The sequence below is a fragment of the Tachysurus fulvidraco genome, chromosome 5, assembly GCF_022655615.1.
Source record: "Tachysurus fulvidraco isolate hzauxx_2018 chromosome 5, HZAU_PFXX_2.0, whole genome shotgun sequence".
Taxonomy (NCBI): domain Eukaryota; kingdom Metazoa; phylum Chordata; class Actinopteri; order Siluriformes; family Bagridae; genus Tachysurus; species Tachysurus fulvidraco.
In genome coordinates, this window is record NC_062522.1 from 12,790,787 (window position 1) to 12,816,425 (window position 25,639).

Consider the following 25,639-nt stretch of genomic DNA (forward strand, 5'->3'; position numbering starts at 1 on the left):
AGATACAAACGTCTTAGCGTTAACCAGTTATACTGTATATACACTATATAGATTTAGTTTAATCAACATGTATTTGTTTGATAAACCTAAAATGCTGACTATACAAAAATGCTAAATGTTTATCTTGGTTTAAGGTTAAGTAAATCACCTTTCATTCATATTAGTTTCAAATGTTAAAAAGCATTTATGGATGTTATAAATAAAAAATTTAATTTGTTTAATTTGATCAATTTTTTATGCCTAAAAAAGCAACAAAAAAAACAACAACTACTGAGTAAACTCTATTCTTAAATAGTTGCAGGAGATATTATGGAGCTGAAGTTCTGAAGAAGAGTTGGTGTACCTTGTTGTTGGAGTGCCAGGTGAAGTGCAGGCTGTTGGTCTCGCTGGGTACTGGCAGCACGAAGGTGAGAGCATAATGATTCACCACATCGTCCCTCACATAATACAGCTCGGCATCCAAACCTGGAAGCAGACAAAAAAATCTAATGACTGATACACATACAATTAAAACAAAAAGCGTATCTTCATCAACTTTGTTCTCTTCAGCATTTAAAATACAATTTCATGATTTGGGGTCCATATAAATTCTGTATTTCACTACCAAAAAAAAAAATCCCTTATGCACTCATTTAAAGACTAATGGATTTTGCAGGGCTTCGAAGTCTCTGGGAAGAGAAAACCACAGCAGCACAAAAACATTTCTCAAAGCAGCAAACCATGACAACGCGTGGACACCATATGCCAACACACCATCCTCCCTTAGCATCAAGGAGGACAAATAAAACATGTGAATTGACTAAATCATACTATGAAGGTCAGAAAAGTGACAAAATGCAAGCAGAATTTCCAACCTGAATATGTGGGTTTGAATGGAAAATAATAAATCTATCATAAATCTATTACTGAGCCAAGACCTACATGCAACTGCCAAAATAATGAACTTCCACTTTCCTCAACCTCCGTGCATTTCAAGCCTGAAAGTACAATGTCATCCTTTAAGCCACTTGTAATTCATACATTATGCTAGTTATTGCTGATATATACCGTGAAAAAATATCCCAGCTTGAGGATGTTTATGTTTGAGGTCCTCAGCCTTCACGATCACCAAACAGCCTTTCTCCCCTCCCCTTTCTAATAACTCAGCCTTAAGATGTGGTAATCTAAACAAACTCTTGGTCACAGCTGCATTCCTCGAGCATATCCAACCTGAGCAGCTCTCTCCCAGACTGTGCCGCACACCTGTGCCCTAAAGAAGGATGCATTTATCCCCATTAGCAGGGAGAGCGGGTGCTGATAGATAGGTGGCTGGGGTTTCAAGCTGGGGGCCGATTCCCACACTGCCGCGGCACAGGAACACATGAAGTTGAGTGACGGATGAAATCTCTAGCCGTGCCCTGGGGCAATCCTATCTCAGCCGTGGGACTATGGCTGGGTTGAGTGGAGCCGGTCTATCAGCCTGTTAGGGACTGTCTTTAAACAAGGGGGATGGGGACTGCACTTCCTTCCCCCCACTCGTACAGGACAGCAATAAAGAGTACGAAGAAAATCAGTTTCAGGATTTTATTATAGCCGCCTGGTAAAACTCTTCACAGTCACATTTTGTCTAAGTTTTTTTTTGATGGGAAATATTTTTCGCATGTACATCAGCATGAAGTACAGTTTATTTATCCCACTGGAACCCATAAGCTATAAAACAGATATAAAAATCCTATTTTTATCCAAAGATTTCCTTCCAGTTCCACTGAAAGACACCACACCATCTCTGTATTTATAACCTATTCTTAAAGACTAAAAATTTTTAAAAGATTGTACGTTTACAGTAAGATATGGGACAACAGAGTGATTAAAATTGGTAAAGACATCATTATTTGTCTCATCACCTGAAGAAAGACTCACTGGCGGCATTTAAACACTCGTGGACGGTTCTAAGCGCCGACCTGGTAAAGGCAAGGTTAGGAATAAACCTAAATAAATTAATTTCTATGTCATTTTGATCAAATGTTTTCTAACAGTAGAGATCTCAAAGTATATTCTTGAAATTTTTGGCTGTTTTCCAGAATTTTGTGGGTTTCTGAAGCCCACAGTGGACTTAAATGTGGTGTGGTATGTACAATGATCAATATCTATTGGTTATTTTACTAATATCTAAAGAGTAAAATATCTTTACTACTTGATTGCAAATACCATGAACAATAATCATCATCAGTTGTCCATCATCTCCCCTGCCAGGCATCTTATGCAGTCATTTTATTTCTTGCTTTTTTTCTTGCTCTTTCTTCATTCAGATGTTTCAGTCTCTGAAATGCAACTCTGGGTGGGTGAATGACTTGGCCAGTAAAGAACATTCCACTTTGAGCTCAGAAAACCTCCACTGTGACTTGATTACTATGTTCTGGACTTTGAGGTATTCAGTGGGAGCCATGTTTTAAACCTTGGGCTCTTCAACATTAGCTGTTTCCATAATTCCAGAAACAGAGCCTGCTGGATTGATGGACACCCACATCACCAAGCTGACCACTTGTGAAGGGACATTTCACAACTCCAGACCCGGTCAGCTGACTGTGCCAGGACACAGCAGCTGTGTACTTCACTGATGAATAGTCACTGTGGAAATAAAAAAAGAAAATCTTTTTCCCTTGAAGTGTGAGGAAGACCAGGCTAACCCAGAGAATTTCACTTGGTGTAATTGCCCTGCATAGGGTCTGTGAATTTTCTGTTCTAACTTTTGTTCTGTACCACTTAAACGCAGATTGCTGGGAAAGTGAGAGGAACGACTAGGGTAGGAGAGGACTGGGTGAGTGGAGAGGGTTCTGTAGTCTAAGCATTTCTCTTCTTTACCTTAAATGCCCGCTTTGTAGGTTCTAATCAGCTTCATGCTGAAACAAGAGTTGGTGGGAATAGCAAACCACCACCAGCTCATGGGGGACAAACTGAATGTGAGTGTCTGAAGGGGTTGAGGGTGCTTGACCCAGTGCTTTAATGGATCACTCTAATGCAGCGGTGACAACCCAAGAAGTGGTATGAAAAGGAGATGGGAGGAACCAGAGAGAACAGAGAATGAAAAAAAGAAGCAGAATGAACTCATCGATAACAAAAACAGCCAAACAAAACCCTCCCTTGAACACACAGTGATGGCTAGCAGAGTTAACTAAGTTTACTATAAAACCTCTACAGTCTTTTCACTCCACTGTATTTTGTGGGAAGCATTTCATCTCTCTCTCTGCTTTCTGAAACGAGTAACAACAAGTTGCTTTGAACAGCTCCGTGGTCAACCACACAGGCTTAAAAAAAAGCTCACTAGTGGTTTCCGTTTTCTCTGACACCAGTCCTTAACTAAGCGCTACCATGAGGGGGATGCAGTGTCTTTTTATATGGCTTCAAAACCCCTTTTATGCTTGAGCTGCATCCACTGTTCTGAAAAAGCCAACAGTCCAAGGAGAAAACAAGTCTAGTGATTAAAAATCCTGTGGTTGATCTTGCTTTGGGAAAAAAAAAGCTTCAAAGCTCTCCAGCAGTATATCTTGTTACTATATCTTATCTTCAGATTGGTGGGTGTGAGTCTTGCTGGGTGGGACAGAGAAGCTTTAGAAAATCCATGATGTAGGAGGGAGAAGATGAAAAGGAAGATGTAGAGACTTAGGCTCAATCATTAAAACATGCAAATACAATGTCTTCGGATTAAGGATGTCATTAAATAAAAGCACATTATTCAGACTGAACAGTTGATGCTTACAAAATAGGTCCTAAAGGGATCTGGTTGAAACTAGAAGAAAGAAGGCGGCCACAACAACTTCTGGTTAAAATCTGAATACAGATGCAGACAACTGGAGGATTAAATACATACAGATACTCCCCTATTCCATACAGAAACTTTGTTTGGGTGTAACAATGAAAGGCCCCAGAGACAAACAGAGTCCTTAGAGAGCCGATGGCATTACCTCACTTCTGACCTGGGTGTTGCTGAAACTGAGTCATAAAGTGAAATGACCCACCTTCTATATCTATTATGTATGTAAACACAAACACAGTGTGTTATGGTCGATAGAAATCACCAAAAACTAATAGACAATCTAGTATTTTTCCCCTCGCATATCCCAGCACTTTTCCTTACACCTCACTTTCATGCACTTGCTTTTTCTTAAGGTTCAATAAGAGTGAAAAAAAAAAACAGCTCGTTGTGTTAGAGAAAACCGTTCAGAAACCATTACATACCATTACAAAACACTGAATGATATCATAATTGCTATAATGTTAACTCGCAGAAAATGTAATCAAATTGCAGACTAGATGTTTTTCTCTTAGTTTAAGTGTATCCACACCAGTCCCTGTGAGCAAACACTAGCACAAATATAAACTTGTGATCGGGACTACAGATGGAATACTGACAGAGAAAATTAATCAACACTAAACAAATCGGTTTCAAGCTTAAATTATACACTAAATAATAATTAAAAAAATTAATAAATACTTGCCTTTATGTGACAAAAAAAATTGTTGATTTTTTAAAAATATTTTCCTTATATTATTTTGCAAGCAAGCTGACAGAAGGTACACACTCTGCTGATGTGCGATGTATAACTGAAAAGAAAATCTCAGAACTTTGAGTATTTTAATACTATTTACTGTTTATTTAAAGAAGAGCATCAGAATAAACAACTCTATTTATTTTTTTAGAAATTTATTTTGGACAGGACCCATGCAATACTTCAGGCAAACTGAATATCATGCTGCAGACTTTGTAGGCCGGGTGTAGAAGCATGTGAGACAAAAGCCTTGCTGTCCTAAAAAAGCTTATCTTTCATGCCCGAGTGTGCAGCATGTAAGCAGTGGTGGTGCTTATGGAAGATCAGGGACAAAGCTTGGGGGTAGAGACGGTGCTTCTATTACAATTTTATCCATCAGCGCTTCAAACCAACCCCAGAAGACAGAGTCAGGGCTGACAAACATTAAAGGAGAGCATATATTTTTTCAGATTCAGAAAAGGATTACGTGGATGTTTATGTTTGAACATGCGTGAGCAAGATGAGATTTATTCATTATCCCTTCTCTAATCATATTCTTCTCTTGCAAGGAGTATTGCTAACAGGATGTGGTAGGATATAGGATTTGCATGCTTGATACTGCAGGGAAAAGGAAATGAGTGGTTTGGGTACCTACAGACTGGCCAAATACTTTACCGTGACAAACACACAACCTGTCTGGTTTTTATTAGGAAAAAGACAACCGGTCACCAGATGAAAATTAAAGGAAAAATGAACTTTGCTGAACAAGCTTTAACATGAGCGGGCATTAGAATGGCACAAAAAACAAAATACATTGAAAGTATTGTAATCTAATACAGGTGAGGTTATACAAAATTCAACAAACATGCAAACAAAAAGACAACTAAATATACAAACACACACCCCAACAATACCAACAGGTTATTAACCTCCTTATGAATACACAAAGACTGAGCTTCATTCACCTGCATACACAAATACTAAAATGTTTGCACACATGTGCCTAAAAAAATATTTTTCCAAATATGAGCCCACTTCCCATATAAATCTATTCAGAGCCAACATTTTTTAGGCATAAAAACCTACTCTACATGACAGTAGTTTTCATGGTATCAAAATGTATATTATTTTTTTTAATCACATAAGAAAAAAACTAAATAAATACATCAATAAATTCCAAATGTCTCCTTATTTACAAAATCATCCTCTACATGATTGCCAGTTCTTTGTAAACATACATGATGTCTGTACTACTCGTGATGAACTTGTGTTAACACATCTGGTTGTGCAACTAATTGCCCTTTGAATATGTTCCGTTAAATGATCTTAAGTGCTGTATCCTTTCTTGGGACACCATGGTTATTCTCTTCGGTCAAAGGAAATTGGAAATGTTATTTTATATATATATATATACACATGTGTATATATATACATATATATATACACACACAAACACACTTACATACATACATACACATACATTTTCTACAGTGTGCTTGCTAGCCAGTTTGTATGATAAAGTTAAGAACGTGCTAGGAGTGGCAGCAGAGGTAGCAATCTAACACATTTACAACAGCAGCAAATTACATAGCCCAAGGGGTTTTAGAGCAGTCGTGTTCCATGCATAAAGCGAACTAGAGGTTTCTGTAGTACGATTTAGGGAAAATCTAAAAGGAAATGAAATCCTGCCATTTGAAAGGAGTCAGAGAATAGATCAGAATCAATGCATTAAGGAAGTATAAAAATAAAAAAGAAAAGAAAAACTGATGAGAAACCATAATAGATGGAGATGCATTTCAACTAGTATTTTAATATTCATAAGAAAGATAATGATGATAATACAATGTAAGTAACTGTGAAATCATTGCACCATAACAACCGTACAAAAGATTTGTCACCTTTACCAATACTGACAATAGGATACTGAAGATATTGTAGGTCTAAACCGTAGCTAGACCTCTTGAACATGTACCTCAATCAATCATGTGCTTGTCTGTGACTGTACATACTACTGTAAAGTAAGCAGTTGTGCTCTTGATGTTTTCACAATTCATAACTCAAGAGCCAAGAAAGGCTGGGTTCACACATCGCTGGAAAAGCACAGTACTGGGAAAGATGTCAAGTTTAATCTGGATTTTGGAGGGGAAAAAACTGCAGGGAGGGACTCTACTCATGTTTTGCTGTAGTGTTTAGGCCTAATTATCATAGAAAAAAGGTGGAATAGCTGCTGGTGGAAAATCCTCACTGCTCGGATTGCCCTATCAGCACAGATGGTCAGGAGGGCAGGCAATCAGCGTAATACCAAACAGGTGTGGGCTAAAAGTAACCGAGAAGCCAGCAGGCAGACCAACTTAGACCTGAGCAGCGCAGCAGACAGAAAACTACTTTCAGATGGGACTACCATTTCCATGTCACACCATTAGAGGAAAGACATGAAAAGCAGCACGCTGGTCTGGCTCGCAGCAGAGAACCAAGGGGCAGGAAAAACTGCCACGGTGTCACAGCTATCTCGATTAGTGAAAGTAAGGCAAATGGCAATGCAAAACAAAGCAAAATACTTGCAGGCACTTGGTGTTGGTCCTGGACCTTTGTAGTGTAGTAAAGAATCAAGAACACACACACACACACACACACACACACACAATATATATATATCTCTATATAAAAAACACATGGTCTACACGTTCCTCTTATAAACGTCTCTTATAAGCAAAACATCCAAACAGAATAAGCAGTCTCTTAGAGAATCAGAGCCATTGCACCAGAACTATTAGGCAGAAGTTATAATTCATACACGATTTTGTGGCTTTGTTTGGCTGTGTACACTTCACACACGGAGGATTAAAAAAAAATTGTTTTCGACATTTCGGACAGATCAGTGCCAAAAAGTACCTTACCAGCACCAGAATACCTATGACCGCTTCCTTCCACTGCACACGGTAAACCGGGAAGATAAAAAGAGGTGAAGAAGCTATAATAAATTTTATAGTAACATCCTACCAGTGAGAAGAGAACTAACCAATAAAAAGCCTTGTTACACTGAAATTGCACAAGGACTTCTTGTGTACAAAAACCCTATCCTTACCTCCACATAATGTTGGAATAACGTGGGTTTTTATACCAAGGATGCAGTCAAATTTAACAACAGGGCCATTCTTAGCTTTAAGGCTACACCCTGTTTTCACACTAAATGCTCTATGAAAGCCTTTGGATTGATGGTGACATGATGAGAGTAAACAAATTTAAGCACTCCACAGGCTATATTGGTACAACGCGTTTCCTATATTTTTTAATAAAAGAAACTACACAAGAAATGACAGTTTCTTTGAGGTAGTGAACGCTACTGAGAGTAAAGTGGATTTACATGGAAAAATGTTTTCTAAACCAATAGGCTTGCAAATTTTTGTTCTAGCCAAAAGGGACAGTGGAATTAGAATTGCATTGCTGCTTCGCTAAAACACTGCCACAAAGTCCTCCAACAAGTGCTAAAAAGTCCAAAAAAGGAAGTGTGGAGAAAAAGCAGGTGCTGAAAACACATTCTTGGCTGCTGGAGCTGTGTACTGCATGCAAAACATACCAGAGGGAGGGAAGACAGGGGAGTCCTTCTGCGTTCACTGTGGCACTTTGAAAAGGACAGGCACAGAAATGTGAATAGTACTGACAATCATTCCTCTCCTATTCACTGCCTCCTTTTGTCAACGCTCCCTACTCGTCTTTCAGTTCGCTCCCCTTGAAAGCCTCCCTCCTCCTTTTCTTTCTGGCTCTGGGCGCATGTTCAAGTTGAGCTGCCTATATGGCTGCTGCAAAAGCCTCTGTCAATAGCGTGGAGCATCGGCATGATATTTAAGAGGCAGCTTTATGTAAGGTTTAACAGCAAAATGATTTCACTTGATACCAGGATGTTCAGTGATTATGGGTTCTGTGACATTCCAAGGGACTGTTATCAGATCTTCCATCACAAGTGCGATATTTGATATTGTGTTTTGAGCAAGAGGAAGAAAAAAAAAAGAAAGAAAAGAAAAGCTCTGTAGGGTCCCATGTTCCGCTTCTCTCTAAGGGTGAATGGTCCTATACACATACCCAGCATTATGATGGAGCTATTATGCTACAGAAAGCTAAGGAAGACCAGGCATTTTAGCATTTTAGAATATTAGCACAGACCACAGATACAAGAATACGTGAGACTCGGCAGGACTTTTGCACCAGATCACACAATACAGATCTTGCCTCAGTTTACTTCACACAACTTCCTCAGATACCGTTGTACATTAATGAAGAAAGGAAGGTCCAAGGTGCAATCGCAAATAACATTGCTGAGTGTCAACGTTTGTCAGCATGTCTAAATTCACACACCTATAGCAGTCTGTTATAACCATGCAAACAGAAACACAAGCACAGAGACAAACGTATTGCCTAAGAGGATATGTTTTCTGATCTCTGGCAGTCATTAGAGGTGTTTTTCTTACATGGTTTTGGAAAAGCCATTAAAATGCATTGGAGACAGCACAGAAAAAACCCAGCAGGGCCACTCTAATTCATCGCTTTACTCAACAGCTTGTGTGCCAGAAGTAATGCACGATGGAGAGGCACCAGCTAATCCAAACATCTGCCGTGGTCCCAAGAACAGTCATTCGCATATTCATGTCCTTCTGATGACTGGTGCTGCTTTTATTAAAAGGGGGGTAAAAAGCCTTGTGATGCTTTTCTTTGACCACCCACTATTCAGCACACAAAACTGTGGAAGTGTTTCAGATTTGTGGCATGTGGGCCAAACAGGTGCAGTACAGGTTTCCACTTGGTGTCAAATGTTCTCAATAACCCGAGCCCTAGTTTGACACGATATTTCTCATTCAGACAGCGTTACGTTTAACCAGATATAGACAGACATGCCAACAGAGACGAAAAGGCTATGACGCTGTTGGTTTCAATGCCAAAATTTCTGCTGTTTGAACACACAGCGAAACAAAAACATTCATATCACAATGAAAAATTTTTTAACGAGGGTTGGGTGAAATCTACTCATCTGATATGATGACTTCCTTCCTGCCCCATAATGAATCTTTACTATGCACATTTGTTTTGCATACTTCACTTCTTGTTTGTCAAAGTACATTTCACGGTCACTGTAAAAGTGCATTTATGATGTAACAAACAACTTGCATTTCCCCCCCTCATATGCCACTACTTCAGTGAAATTTTAGAAATTTAGTGAATCCATCTGCTACATTCGGCTGTATATTTGTGGCCTTCACTGTTCACAAGATTGATCATTTGTTGTACTGATCATTTGTTGTACATTACTTCGGTAAGCTGCTGTTACCCGTCTGCTGTTACCCGTCTCAGGCCTGACTCTGTGAAAGTACAAATAAAATAACGTTTTATGTGCTACAAACAAGACAGGTGTTTGTGGAGAGGTTTTTCTCTACCCATGATTTGAATGAACTGCTATTACCTCTTACGAGGCACCTTGAACATAGCATCAGTCATTGCTGACAGCGTAACACAATCATAATAAAAATCAAGCCAATAAAAAGTTAACTGAAGTTTACAAGTATAAAATCCTTAGTAACTAACAAGTTTTCTTTCACTCAGAGACAAGCAAAGACAATAAATAAACCCAAAACCTTCAAGTTACATACATCTCCCAAGGCTTTCAACATTCAGACAATCTCTTTTCAAAGTAATGGATTTTGCCAAGATGGAGGTATTATGCATAAGCGTTTAAAGCCATCTCTACTGAAGCCACATGACCCAAGGGCTTGAAAATGCTTTATAGTACCGTGTACTGAGAGTGTGTGCAGCAATTCAGCACAAAGACATGAAACCACATCTAAGTCTGCGGATCCTGGTGCACCTAAAGAAGCCTTAATGACTTACACATACAGCTCCATAGTGAAATTTTTGTCATAATTCAATCAAAAGCCATCCCTTACAGATCAATGCAACTAACATGTGCTTCAGGTCTACTGATTTGAATTTGTTCTGGTGTTCAGCTCATTACCGACCATACATTTCCTACAGAGGTGTCTCGGCCGTTTCAAATCAAGTGAATCAAGAAGCTATTTATTGTCATTTCAACCATATAGCTGTTGCAGTACACAGTGAAATGAGAAAGTTTCTCCAGGACCATGGTGCTACATAAAACAAAAACAGAGCTAAGGACTTAGTAAGTATTCTTAGCCACATAAAGTGCATCTGTGCAACCTGGTGCAAACAGTGCAAGACAAAAGTCAGTGCAAACAAAAAATACAAGGCATGACACAAAAGACAATACACAAAAGCAGCGCCAACCAGTGTACACACTATGTTCTATACTGCATGTGCAGAAATACAGGAATGAACACTTAATATTATATTTATATTATATAATATACTTATATTATATTTAATATAATAGCCTGGAAACTCAGCGACACATTTTGGAAATACCACTGTTTTCAGGATGAAGAATACAGATTATTATGGTTCAGTTGTGGCAGCTTGGTAATGAATCCAGCCTGGCCTTCACTTTATTAATTATAACCAGATGAGTCATTCCTCCATCTGCCATCTCGTTCATGCAAAGTTTCTTTTTACAGGGGGCTTTAGACTAAAAGTGGACGGAGGGGGCAAACCACCAAAATGTGTAATTGGGTGTGACAATTCAAAAGTCTAGGTTTGATCAGTAAACCAACTACTACATTCCCAGATGCTGAACAAAGATCTGGTTCATTTCACTGCAAGATGACAGAAAATTCAAAGTCAACTCATGAGTGCATGTGCATGCCTGATGGTGACAACGGACACAGAATGATGGACCAAAAGAAACCGCAAAAAAATGTTTTTGGTTGGCTGAGTGATGGCGATGAAAGCTGTAAGAAGTGTGCTTAAGAGTCTACATCATAGGGCTCGGTGATAAAACGATAACGATATGTATCGCGATAGACACGTGATGGATAGCGATATAAAATGTGCTCGATTAGAAGTTCAATGTTTTTTATTCTTCGTCGGAAGAAAACAGAAGTTGCAAAGCAAGTTTGGTTGCATTAACAAAGGCGCTCACTCTCTGGTAACCTAGCAACATGGGTAGTGATACTAACAGCCAATCATGTAACAGAATCAAGTTTGGATGCGCCATATTGTTGTCTCGTGCCGGTGCCGGATTCCTCTTCAGTAACTGGCGACTGATAAGCAGAAAATGAGCGCCGCAGCGAGCGAGAAAATTGTAAATAAAAGAGGAAAAGTCATCTCGCCGGTATGGCAGTTGTTTGGATATTATAACTAGGGCTGAAACGATTCCTCGAGTAACTTGATTGCAGAAATTGTTTGAGGCAAATTCCTCTGCCTCGAAGCCTCTTTTAATTCATTTTAAATCTCACATCACGTTATTGTTCAATTATTTTGTGTGCGCGCGACAACGCGCTTACAAGTATGTAAAAGCGGAAGAAGACGCGTGGAGTTAGCGGTCTTTTGATTTGAGTGCACGTGCGGGCTGCAAAATGGAAGGGCGCGATAATGTCAATGAGCAAAGAGAAGAAACAAACAGGAGAAAACGACCGAAAATGTCCAAGTTTTGGGACAGCATCTGTTTTCAATAGCAGGAAACATTTCTTCAGAGCGCAGGGCAAGCCTCAATTCTGAGCATGTTGATACCTTTTTCGTTGCAATCACATGCTCCTTTAAAGACTTTTAAAGCACACACGTGTTGAGAGAGAGAGAGAGAGAGAGATTTATATTCTGATAAATATATATGTATATACTTAAAGCACTTGGTGTAAAACCATGCATGGCCTCTAGGTCCAAGGTTCCTGTCCATATTTTTTTTGCCTCTTAAATACCACAAAGCATTCCAAATTAGACAGTAAAGGTTTGTTATTGCTGAGCTGTAGATTTTGAATCTTTTAGTTCTGAAAGTTGTATGACTTAAAGGCAATATTTTTGTATTATTATTACTATTTATTTTAATGTATGCCTTAGTTTTGTTACTTTAAACAAGTAATTTGAAAATATTTTTTTTTATTTTTGCATCTCAGAAAGGGGTTCATTTAAAACCCAGAATGTATGACACTTAAATGCACTTAATGCTTCTCAGTCAACTTTGTCATTGTTCACAGTACAAGTACAGAAAGAGAAACAATGGGTATCTAAATGTTTATTTTTGATAGAAAATATTGTTGTATGCATTGTATGCTATGCATTTAAAAATAAAAGTTCAAGTTATTAACCAATTAGTTATTCATTTTAAGAGACCCGTCTTATTTTCTCTTGTATGTTTAATATCGCTCTTTAATTAAGCAAATATTACCGATTACTCGATAAAACTTTATTAATCGATGTCATTTTTGGTAGAATACGTGATTACTAATATATTCGATAGCTACAGCCCTAATTATAAGTCTACTTTTTCATATTTCTGCAGGTTTTATATTTCAAACAATGGTACTGTACTGTATCAGGTTTGTTTTTCATATTACAGTTGTATCTCAGTCTACCTCAGTTTTATTTCTGTTTACACTGCACATATTTTAAAACACTTTATTCACCAGAAGGTGAACAGCTAGTGAACTTCCTAGTACTAAACTTGCACTAAATTCTCAGGTTTCTCTATGTTTATATTTAACACTTTGCACTATTTTATTACATTTTAATTAAGCATTTCTTACATTTTATTTCATTTTGCACCTTAAATCTTAAGAGATAATTGTTAAGTGTTCACTGTGACTTTAGACTTATATTTACATTTTATTTATTTGAGTTTTCTTGGTTGTTGACATTTCTGTCTTAATAACTGAGGGGATTATGATCAGAGGAACGTTATGCTTAAAATAAAAATGTTTAAATGTAATATATTTGACGCCTGGACCTTATTTTAAGTGGGAATAAAAAAGTTCAATATATCGATATCGACCGATATGAAACACTGATATCGTGATACAGTTTTCGGCCATATCGCACAGCCATACTACATCACATATTTTCTTCATAGGATGAACAGGATTTTTACAGAAAGGGGCAACAGTGCGGTCATGGAGCCCCGGTCATAGACAGCATAGCTCAAGTCAGAATTTCAAATGTGTCACCCTTAATAAAAAAGATAATTTATTACTTGACCAGTCTTGCATACACAATGCAATTATATATGTAAATAAAACCACACACAATGCTGTATGCTGCACCATTAAGATTCCCCTTCACTGGAATACCTCCAGCAAGAAAATGCCCCCATGCACAAAGCATGCACCATGAAGACACTGCTCAACACATCCCTCTGAACACCTTTGCAATGAACTGAAGTGCAGACTAACACCCATGGCCACCTTAATCAATCTCCTGCCTGACCTCAGTAATGCTCTTCAGGCTGAAATCTAGTAAAACAAATCTAGAGGAAACCCCTCCCAGAAGAATGGAGCCTATTATTCTTAAATCTGACTAAATCTGAAAACGGATATTCAACACTCTCATTCGTGTGATGGTTAGGTTTGCATAAAATGGTATAGTTAAAGTGAAATCATATTGTAGCTTTACAGCGGTCAGTAAAGTTACCGTATGTGCCGCTACCATAGAAAAAGCAGTAGGTGAAAATCTGCTGGCTGAAACAGCTAATGATTTTTAGCCCACCTCATTTTGAAAAATGTGATGAAATCTTGCTGCTAAAACATGTGATACACATACAAAACACTGTAACTTTACGAGTTGTTGATGTTTAACGTCATTTCTTTATCTGCCACCCCATTTGCAGAGACTGAGTCCCACACACACACACACACACACACACACACACACACACACACACACACACACACACACAAAGAGGCTCTTTTGTTTTTTTAAATAACAGTGAAGTCATATAGTTTGGGGCTATAAACTGTAACTGATGGAACATGAATGAATGTTCCTTAAAAGTTTTACAAGACTGTTGCACTTCTCTTTTTTTTTCTGTTTTATCCCATCAAATATTAATTACAATCAATGATGCTGTCTATATGGTATTCAAATCAAAAGAGGTCAAAAATGTGCAGAAGAACAGTTTGTTTAACCACTACAGCACATCGCATGTGGTAATTAAAGGCAGTTAAAGTGCGACACTCCTGTATATAAACTTTATATCCACTTGCTTGTGAAAGAATTACAACCTATGACTACACAAAACCTTTTAAATACAATTATAACTCATAAAATGGTTTTCCATAGGCACATGAGGCTCTTTCAAGCTTTCAAATGACACATTCCAGGCTCCATTAACAATCTCCACATATCCACACAGACAGCGACTGCTTCTCATCTCTGTCCTCCCTCTTTCAGGAGTCAGGACCTTTTTTCTCACAAAGAGATTCACATAATTTATCCCCTTCCTTCAGTGCTAGGACACCTACTGATAAGACGTGGACTTGAGGAGTTGTACCTTCACTCCCTACGACTGTCAAATCTAACAAGAAATTTAAGAGAGTGACTTGAAAGGACATGAAAGGATGAGGTCAAGGGTCAATGTCAACTCAAAGTGAGCAGAGGGCACAGGGAGGAGTAAGAGTGGAGACACGTTGACCGTCTGGACTGCCATATTGTTTTAATAAGAGATCTGTCCATTTATTTAATTAATCCCATGGAATGTCCAGTCTGCCAACTTTGTCCTGTCTGACAACACCCAAGAAACTTCCAACACAGTGAACAGAAGTGGGACACAACAGAAAGTAAATATTAAGTTAACAATCCTTTTAGGCTTAGCAGCATTATGAATCTATGCCAAAAAAACAACAAAAGTAAGTAAACAAGTCAGGTTTTGACTTAGTCACACCCTCAGGCATTGGCAACATGTGAACAGACAGCAGTGCGGAGAGAACACATCCAGGAAAACAATAAAGCAGTCGTAGGTATAGTGGTAATGTTTATGAATTTGCATTATGTAAATTAAATTAAAATAAAAAGGCAGAGTTCTGAAGTTAATATTGTGTCTAGTTCTGAATTGTTTTCTCTGCTCAAAGACACACCACTGACACAAAGTCAGCATTCAATTAGAACAGAAATCACCAGAACTCTTGTCTCCAGAACTGGAACTGCTGGCCTATAATATAAACCATATTGTCTGATAATCAGGGTGGGCAAGTCACTAGCCCAGACACCCAGGAAAAGCTGATTTCCCAACGTTAGGTTGTTATTTTTACCCAACCACCAAGTAACACATATTGGATAGTTTAGTTGGGTTATTTCAATGTTGAGTAAAATTAATAACAATCGAACATGTACGCTTAGATAAGTCTTGTGAAGGCATGTTTATAATTTAGTGGTCCTGCTTGGACTAGAGCTATTTAATTAGTTCCGTCACAGGAGCCAGTTCATGAAAAACATCCCAGAGGGGCCAGAGATATCTGGTTCACAATATGAGCAATGACAACAATATAAGAGCCTATATGTTGTATTTTTGCCACCATAAAACAACCAAGTAAAGTCATGTTGTGTTTTTAAACTGCATTACAACATCACTGCATTGTGAGACACACAAGTAAGCTTTTTTTCTACATTCAAATGGTAAATCAGAGCGCCATTTCACACTCATAACTGAGACTTAAGTGCACATCATAAAAAAAGTTCAAAATATGAAAAATATAATCGTTCAAGGTATTTTTGGTCAAAAATTATTTTAGTATATTTTAGCCATCTCAATAACTGTCAAACATTTAAGCTGCCTTTTAATGAGAAATAACTTTTTATTTTATTTCACAAGAGCAGTAAAATCGGGTGCATGTTGTCAGTGCAGTACATATACAGTGGTGTGGGTGCTGGACTGTGAGGGATGTGTGATTACTCGTTTTTACGACGTGTTAGAATGAAGGAAGAAATGAACAGAAGAAATGATACTAACAAAAGTTCTCATCTGTCATGGTCCTGTCAGTCATCGCACCTCTCAGGAGTGGCTGCATGTGCCACTCGCCTAATGTCACTTGAATTCTGTTCTGTGCTGTGACTGTGGCTCGTGGTGAATGGAACAGATGCAAGTCACTTCATAATTGTAGGTCCGTTGTCCGACTGAACTAAAATTATTATAGAGATGTCTTTTTCACACTAGGCTACACGAAGGGCAGAATACAAAACATCTTGCCACCAACTGAATAGCCTATTTGGAAGGAATTGTTATGTCTTTAATACTACTAGCAATACTGCTACTACTAACAGTAATATACAATATAATTAAACTGTTGGGTTATTATTAACCACATAGATTGTGCTTACACAAACAGCTTTAATGTGCCATGTGGAAAGAACAATGCAACTTCTAAACATAAATGATTGTGCTACGTTAAAAAGTTGGTTAAGCATAATGATTATTCTTTTCTGTTTTGCTTATATTAGTGCAGTAAATGTGCTAACTAGTTCAACAAATATTACATTGCTATTATTTTAACCTGATCAGTCAGGATTCGAGGAAACTAAACACCGAAACTGCAAAATACAGCTTTTACTTGACTAATTTGTTTATTACTAGTTAGTAAACTAAATAGTTTATAATTTTTCCACCCCTGACTCATAATAAATGTTAAAAATCCAGAAGAAACAGATTCCAGGTAGGTGTGTGTGAAGTCAAAGACGATGGAAGGGCTTACTAGCCGTAGCACCTCAAAATAACCTCCAGTTTTGGTGGAGCATCAAGTAGTAATCATGCATGAAACCAAAATGGGTTTTAAAAATGCCTAAGGCAGTGAAGTGCAACGACTGCATTGTTGTTTATCATGGAATGTTGAAACACAAGCTCTATAGTTTGTTAATTTCTTATTAAAACACACTTTCTCTAGACAAACTGTTGTCAGAGAACAGCAAACAACAAACACAGTCAATTACACCATTATATAAACCCTGTGACTACAATGATGTGAGCAAGATGACATTCTTGTTGTGTGTCTAATTAATGCCACGGATAGTCTGGTGTTCGTTAATTTCGAGGCATTATATCTAGTAAACAAATCACTGGGATTGTGCACTGCCTAGAAAAATACAAGAAATTCCACTTTTTTTTTTTTTTTGCAGACCACAACTATTTTCCACCTTCGTTAGACTGCCGGATGTTTAACAATACAATACATACAATGTTAATTTTGTTGCTATTCATCTGTTAGGCCAATAAATTACTAAATTAACTGCCCTCTGCTGCAAGCCAACAGACATTCAAATCACCAATATATTAGTATGAACATGGCTGCCGTGAAGAAACTGCTAAGCTTAAGCAATAGTTTCCAACTGAAAAGTTTGTCTTAACACCAATAACATCTCTTTAATCAGATCATCACACTGAGTATACTCCAGGGTTTAGAGGGAAATAGGAAGAAGGGCAGCTCCAGAAGGGGCACAGGAAATGTTCCTGCCCAAACCACAGAACCAGCCACTAAAAAGAATCAACACAAAAAAAGATCAGAAGAACAATTAAAAGCTCAGCTGTATGCAGAACGATCCTACAGAAGGGCAATGTATTAAATGCACATGCTAAATAGATCAGGAACAGCAGCATGGTGGAACTGGATGCAGGAATGTATTGAAGTCCTGACCAACTGGAGAAATGTTCTTTTATAGTATACAATAAAATACAACCACACTGCAAAGGAACGGCAATGATTCAGTATTTAACCATTTTATAACATCATCAAATCATGTTGCATTAAAATTTAAATCAGTGTATTTACAGTTTACAGTTTCCCTTTCATACCAATTCACTGTACTCCCTGCCTTTTTGAATCTTGTAAATACAAGGAAACTACTCATTGGTAAACAACAGTGCATCTGCAAGCCATACATGTGGGACTGCTGAGGGCCATTGGGCTTTTTAGTTAAAGGAAACACAAGTGACATTGCTCTGTAGTAAATCACTGAGGGCATCCTCCCTGACCACAGTGTTCACGTGCCATCGTCATCCACCCCCCAGAATAACATGGACATGAGAGTGTAGACAGAGTCTTACAGGGTTCTTATTCTTGTGTCATGTTGGACACGGGAGGCCAGGTCTATGCGCTCTCCTTCAGCTCGGCTCATCTCATCTCAAACAAACAGAGACAGTGATGTCATGCAGGAAGCAATGAAACCTTACATGGAAAAGGTATGCTGCAACAAACAAAGCTGGATGTTTAGCTAAAAGTATAAACGCAGGGATCTGACATCCTGGTGCACATGTTGTTGACCTCATTGCTTAAATAAAATAATACGCTATCAGGTGTTCTGGAATAGAAAAAACTACTTAACACAGCATTTTTTGCCATTCACACTGCTTGTTTCCACCAACACAGAAAACAGCTTACATGGCTCAACCTGATACAAAAAAGAAGATATATGTAACTTGACTCTGTCGTGGAATAAATTGGTGGAATTGATTTATGCCAGGACATCCGACTGCCCACACAGCATGCTGGAAACGCTGGTTGTGTACAAATAAATACAGAAAACCCAACTCTTCCCTTAAAACTTGAATGAGCATTAAAATAAATGCTTTAAGCTTAAAACTTTTCTTAGACTCTAAACGATTAGTACCAACACAGAGGATATGTTTCTAATAAGTCACTCTGTAAAATTCTGTCTACTATTTGCTGATCGTGTTCATCTCCTTTACACTAAATATGCTCTCTCATCCATTAGATGATTAGCTAAACTATGAAAAGCTTGAAGACCAGATAATCGTTCCTAATTCAAATGGAAAACCAACATAAGGCTCACACTTTTTTGCCATGGGCCATAAGCATTACGACACATTAAACCACTGCGTGCCATTCAGCAGGAATTTGTTAGCATAAGCAATTTGTGGAAAGCGGTTTCAAGACGGGAAACGAGTTTTAGCAACCAATTTCAACAAATGCCATATAATGCTACCAGTGAAGTCCACATGAAAATTAAAGCCCTTTTTCCACATGTTTACTGTATGTCAGGCTGAGCTGAATGCTGTGGTTTTGAAAACTCAATGTCATGCAAATGTAAATGAACAAAAAATAAATACAGGCATTAGATGACAAATTTCATCACCTGGCAATCACCCCCTGTTTACGAGACAATAAAGTACTGTGTACATGATTAAGGGGTGCAGAAGCCACCTTGATGTATTTTTAAGAAGGGATAAAACTGATGAAACTATTTGCTCTGCAGAAGAGGCCTTCAAAAAAGCAAATAAATAAATAAAACTGCCTCAAGATTAAGATCTGTGAAAGGAATTACAGACCAAGAAGAGGGACAAAAAGGAAATAACAGGGAGTCATGTGCGGTGGGGGGTGTAGGGAGAAACAGGGAGAAGGGTTCGCTTATGTTGTCTGGCAGCACTTATTGACATAACTTTGGCAAATGTGAAACCTTAAATTCAACATGTGCTCAAATACACACAGCATCTACGTATCTGAAGCCATGTCAACGTCAAACTGGGAAAAGTAAACAGTCCAAACAATAATCAGACGTCAGAAAAGGCAGCTCATGCTATGGCTCTGTAACTATAAAGTAAAAACTTGTAAGAGGCAGAATTTGATCCTCACAGTCACCCTACAAGCTCTTTAAACCACATCAGAAGCAATGAGATTCCAGCCTTGCACAATAGGCACCTGATTCTCTCAGGCAGTAAGAAGCTATTATTGAGCCTGTCAGCGACTCACAGATAAGAGCACTGCGATCCTGACTCAAGTTTTTTACCCCCTCAGTACTGAGACTCTAACAAGCACTCTTAGTCTACTTCTGGCAAAATAACAAAGCAGATACCAACAGTCTCTAAATCTTTTAGTATAATGTAGTAAGAGAAAAAAAATAAAAGCGCCCAGATGAAAACCCATCACAACCCACCAAAAACAGCATAGATCATCTGTTAGACTCTGCAAAATAGCTAGAGTAATGTTTTAGGTGGACATGGTCCCAACTTCTTCAGTAAAATAGGTCAGCTAGACCTTTTCATTGACTCTGGTTTATTAAAGAATGAGCTTCCTGTCCCCATTTGTGTTTCCCCAAATACAAATAAAGTTTGATTCATCTACTCAAATAAAACAAAAGGACCCTTAGACAAGGCAAGTTAGACACAAGATACCTACAACTATATGCCATGTTAGTTTTATTTAATTAGATCTTTTAGATAATAATTGCCATACAAATAATTGTTATTTTTTTCTCTTTCTTGCAAATTAGCAACTACTGCATATTCTACAAATGTCAAATTTCCATACAAATCTGAACACATCTGAATATTAATGAGCCTATACTTTTGTACTTCCACAAATAACCTGGAGATTTAATGTCTCACAGTTACACTGTAAAGTTATTTCGTGTTCTTATCACTACACAAACAACAAGGATATAAATTGTAATTTATTTTTCAGATTTGGTTCTGACATTTGATTATGTTTTTTTACATTTATTTGGTAATGCAGGATCCCCATTAGTCAGTTTCCACTCCACATAGGAATCATTTTTATGCTTAAAATAAACTCTCACAACTTTACAGGCTGAATTCAAAATGGCTTTGTGGGAACCATGAGGGTCACAACATATTAAACAATTAGATACAGTATGTAAATGTAGAACCAAACAGAAAGCTTTTTGTAATCAGTAATGATTCCAGTAAGATTCCTAATGATTTTAATTGTTGTAATAAACTTTGGGTAGTTTGTTTGTTATTCTAGGTTTCTTAAATGGAAGAATTAACTGTCATAAATAAAGAAAACTAAATATTCAGCATTGCTGGTTTTGTTCAGCTAACATGCCTGAAATGTTCCATCCTCAGTCAACCCACAAACCCAAACTAAAACATTAAAATACAAGGGAAAACTTGTTTCACCAAAAGCCATTAAATAATCTGATTGCAAACTCACTAGACACTACTAACCTGCAAGCAGGATACACAAAAACACAATTTTGAATCAGCGACAGAGACACAAACAGGAAGACTAGAATCTGACACAGATTACTTCTGCACTTGGTAAAACGTAACCCGTTTTTCCCCCCAGCATACTAACTCACAAGACAGATGACAGCACTCAACAGAAAACTACAGGCTACATGCTGATATTTATAATCACATTATAAGCATCAAAGGGTTTAAAGGCCCTCAATGGTCTTCATCAATCAGCACTGATGAGAGACAGAAACACCAAGCACAGACACAGCCGTAGAATCGCTGTAAATACAACAAAAAGTAATATTTGCTTTCAGTTGTATTTCTCAAAAACAAGTTATGAAACCTCTAAAGAGCAGCTGATCATGAGCCAACAATCAAAACACTTGGGTGATAAACAACGATGGATACTAAAAGGTAAACATCTATGCTGAAACACATTAAACATGTTTATATTGAGGTACTGGTGATGTACATTGTGAATGACGTGTTAAAACTGGTGGCTCATACAGATTTTTCAGAATTTCTGTGAGATGTTAGTACTTGTGTGCTGTCTTTATGTCAGAGAGGAGATTGCTAGTGCTGTTATGGGGGAGGAATCAACCCTCTCAAACTTATTAAAGACAATAATGATGTAAAAGTAGTCGAGACAGCAAACACTCTTGTAGCAATTAAGCCACAGGACAGAGTTTAGCTCACAGCAGAGACTCGGTCAGTAGGAGCTCACAAGCCTAATAGCACTGAAAGTGACACTATCAGTTAATTTAAAGCTTTGGAAACTGATCTGTTTGAGCAGAGTGCATAGATGAGGCCGCGGGCAGACAAAAGCACTAAAGCGCTGCTGCATCATTCTCCTTAGCTTATGAGATGAAGCAAGTGCTCAGTGATGATAGTCATCCAGGGGCCGGATAGTATCAGGGTGTGCAAAAGTGTGAAATAATCCAACATATCAGTAAAAGGTTAAACTAAATCTTATTACAAAATACATCTTGGATGAGAGTCAACATCACATTGTGATAGTGTTATATCCTTCTTTTATATACTACGATCTCCTTTATATTCAAGTTACTGCATGAAGTGATGCAGTTTATAAGGAAATAACTTAATAACGTAAAATAAATGGATAATTAGGCATCATTTAAATTCCAGTATGAAAATCAACTTGCTGTTTACAGTAAACACTCAGAGTGCACTCCTGAAGCCATCAGACACCAAGATTATACAGTATGAGGATTATTAAGAAAAACAAAATGTTAGAAAAGTCAACTCTACAAGCAATAGACACAACTTATCCTATAAGGGACATACCCTAGATTTTAATCAGAAAAAAACAAAAACATTTCAGGCTAGATTCCTCCAATGTGAGCTACTCCCAGTTCTCTCATTTCCTGGAATACCACAAGCTTTGCATTAGCATGTCTACTGTGACATTTGTGATGGTAATAATAGGTCATAGACAAAAGCACCAACGCCTAGCAATTAACAATCATCAAACAATTCACACTTCTACAGAAAGCTTCGTCTGCCTTCCTGTGAACATTAGTAGATGACACCAGCTGCCTGTCTTTAACAAAGCCACGACATAGCTGTTAAACTAAAGGTGATTTGGTTTATAAGTCAGCCAGGCTCACCAAGTTCTTCAAAATGTCCTAACAAATCTAAACAGCGACCACATGAGTGGGGCATGACCCGAGTCACATAGCACAGGATAATTTCTCTCAAGCCAGCACAATGTAGGTCCTGTCCTTTTTTTCATATGCTTCCCATTAGTGTCAGAAGCAAAGCAAGGCAATACGAACAATCATGCTATATACAACATGCAGCATAAAACATCCCCAGCATCAATGACACATCAAATTTCCTTTTGATGTGTAAATTACCATTTACAGTGCATGCATATGTATAATCACTAGACTGTAATGTTGCATTGAAGATAGTAACAGACAGTAAAAGAATGATGACTATGCACCAGATAACACGAGTTACAACCAGCCCTGATTTACAGATAAAAGAATTTCCTGGTAGCCAAAAAAAAAAAAAAAAAAAAAAAAAAAATCAGCATCCTCCTTTCATCAATGGAGCAATACAAACGTCCTTAGGTACTGATTTTGTGACCAGAACATTTCAGACATGAATATATGTCTACAAATATTTAGGACTATATCTGACTCTGAATCGGTTCAGAACCGAATCGGAGTTATTTTGATTACTGAAGGCTGCTCTTCATGTCAACATTGAATGCAGATTTGTATTGACTTGAGCATTATATATCATAATTATTATTCATTATTATAAGAAAACGAGCAGAAGAAGAAGCACTGCACAACAAACTAAAAACATCTAAACACAAACCGTGTTTGAACGTGACACGCAACTTCGGCTAAAAAGTTTTGGGACGGTCGAATCCCAAATGCCTCCCATATCCCTACATAACCGCACCTTATAACACACACAAAGTCTTCTACATAAGTGCACTCGATGTCCAACCGGGAGCCGTTTGGGATCGGGCCTGTTCTTTCGCATGCGCAATAGCGTTCGTTTGTAGCTGTGTTGCTAACTACCAATGTCCAATGAATTCGAGCTGAAACGCAGTTTAAAACAAATACCCGGAAAATACAAATGTTTATACAAACTAAAACATCACTCGTGTGTACACTAATTCTTGTTAAGACGTTAAATTACTTTGTATACTAAAAGTATAATAAGCTAATAAGTACACAAAGCAAAAATTGACTGAACCAAACAAACTCACCCAGAAGTTTCTTCACCTCATCTTCACTCATGTAAACATTGACATTCGGGTGGTTGTTGTTATTGCTGATTATTCCGCCGGGTCTGGCGAGGCACAGGGCCGCCTGGAGCAGCAGGAGCAACACGTAGCCCCCGGGTGTCCTGAGGGCTGGAAGCGGCCGAGTGAGGAACCCGGACCGGCGACCCCCAGAGCCCCGTGGCTCCTTCTGCCCCAGCATCACACCTTCACTCTGCCCTTACACTGCTTTACCCTCGGTCTTTACCCTCATCCAAAACTCGAGTGACCTCCTGAGAGCGACATTATATAGAGAGTAAATGTTGATAACGTTTCGAGTCCGTTCTTCGGTTGTTCCTGGCTAAGACCTAGCAAGCTAACTTGGTTCAGTCGGCGCTCACTCTCGGTTTTTACATCTGGACGGATACAAGACGGCTTTTTAATATGTTTACACTTCTTCTGTACAAACTATGAACCTACAGTTAGACAGAAAAACCCGTTCTGAACGCGAAAATAACCTTTAAAGTATCGTCCCGGTCTTTCCTTTCACGGTCCCACCAACACCACCCCCACTGTAATCTCAGTTTTCACGGGAGAAAGGGGGCGGGGCCCGGATAAAGGAGCGCGCGCGTGCAGAGCAGAAGCCTGGATACTGAGTGCGCGCACGCGTGGCCTGCGGCACATTAAGGCCACACACACACACACACACACACACACACACACACACACACACACACACACCACACACACACCACACACACACACACACACACACACACACACACACACACACACACACACACACACACACACACACACACACACAGAGACAACAGTTGGTCTTTTTCTCTGTTGGACACTCCAAACTGTCACTTTTATACTAAAATGAATAAATAAAAATTTCCTGATCACCAAGAGGTTAAAAACTGAATATTATTTCAAATGTGTAATAATCTAAAATATCTATTGCATGGCTACTTTAGGAGATTAGAAGAACTCAACTATACACAATATCACCTCATTCACATGGGTTGGGTGGAGCTATGGGGTAGCCAATGCCATGAACTAAGGGGAAACTCAGGGCATCATTATTATTATTATTATTATTATTATTAGTAGTAGTAGTAGTAGTAGTAGTAGTAGTAGTATTTTTTATTGTATTTATTATTATTATTATTATTATTATTATTATTATTATTATTATTATTATTATTATTACCTATCAATTAATTAACTTGAATAATAAAACCTCATACAACGTCTCTGGGAAATGTGAATGCTCATTTTTCATTGTACAGTGGTGAGAAGTGGAGTGAATTATTCCCTAACGCAAGTGACAATAACAATAAGCTAAGGTGTAGTCTGATGTTCTTTTAGCTATGACATTATTGTAGTCTGCTAGATGATGAACAAATGTTAACTAGGTGTGTGTCTTTTATGTCTGATGGGACCCTTATCCAGAGCAACTTACATTTCATACAACTTACAACTGAGCAATTGAGGGTTAAGGGCCTTGCTCAGGTGCCCAGCACTGGCAGCTTGGTGGACCTGGGAATTGAACTCACAACCTTCCGATTG

General features: G+C 38.2%; 1 protein-coding gene across 3 annotated transcripts in view; it reads right to left on the minus strand.

Annotated features, from left to right (window-relative positions):
• The window catches only part of ryk (receptor like tyrosine kinase), a 48,970-nt gene extending 24,259 nt beyond the window's left edge, over positions 1-24,711 (minus strand). For 2 of the 3 annotated variants that reach the window (XM_027146945.2, XM_027146944.2), the window contains exons 1-2: positions 24,068-24,710; positions 344-465 (exon numbers count right to left, since the gene is read on the minus strand). In XM_027146945.2, coding sequence (XP_027002746.1) covers positions 344-465; positions 24,068-24,284 — 339 coding nt within the window. In that variant the 5' untranslated portion in view covers positions 24,285-24,710. Of the gene's footprint in view, positions 1-343; positions 466-24,067 lie in introns of all 3 variants that reach the window. The other variant, XM_027146946.2, reaches the window with a different exon arrangement.
• Between the last annotated feature and the right edge of the window lie 928 nt (positions 24,712-25,639).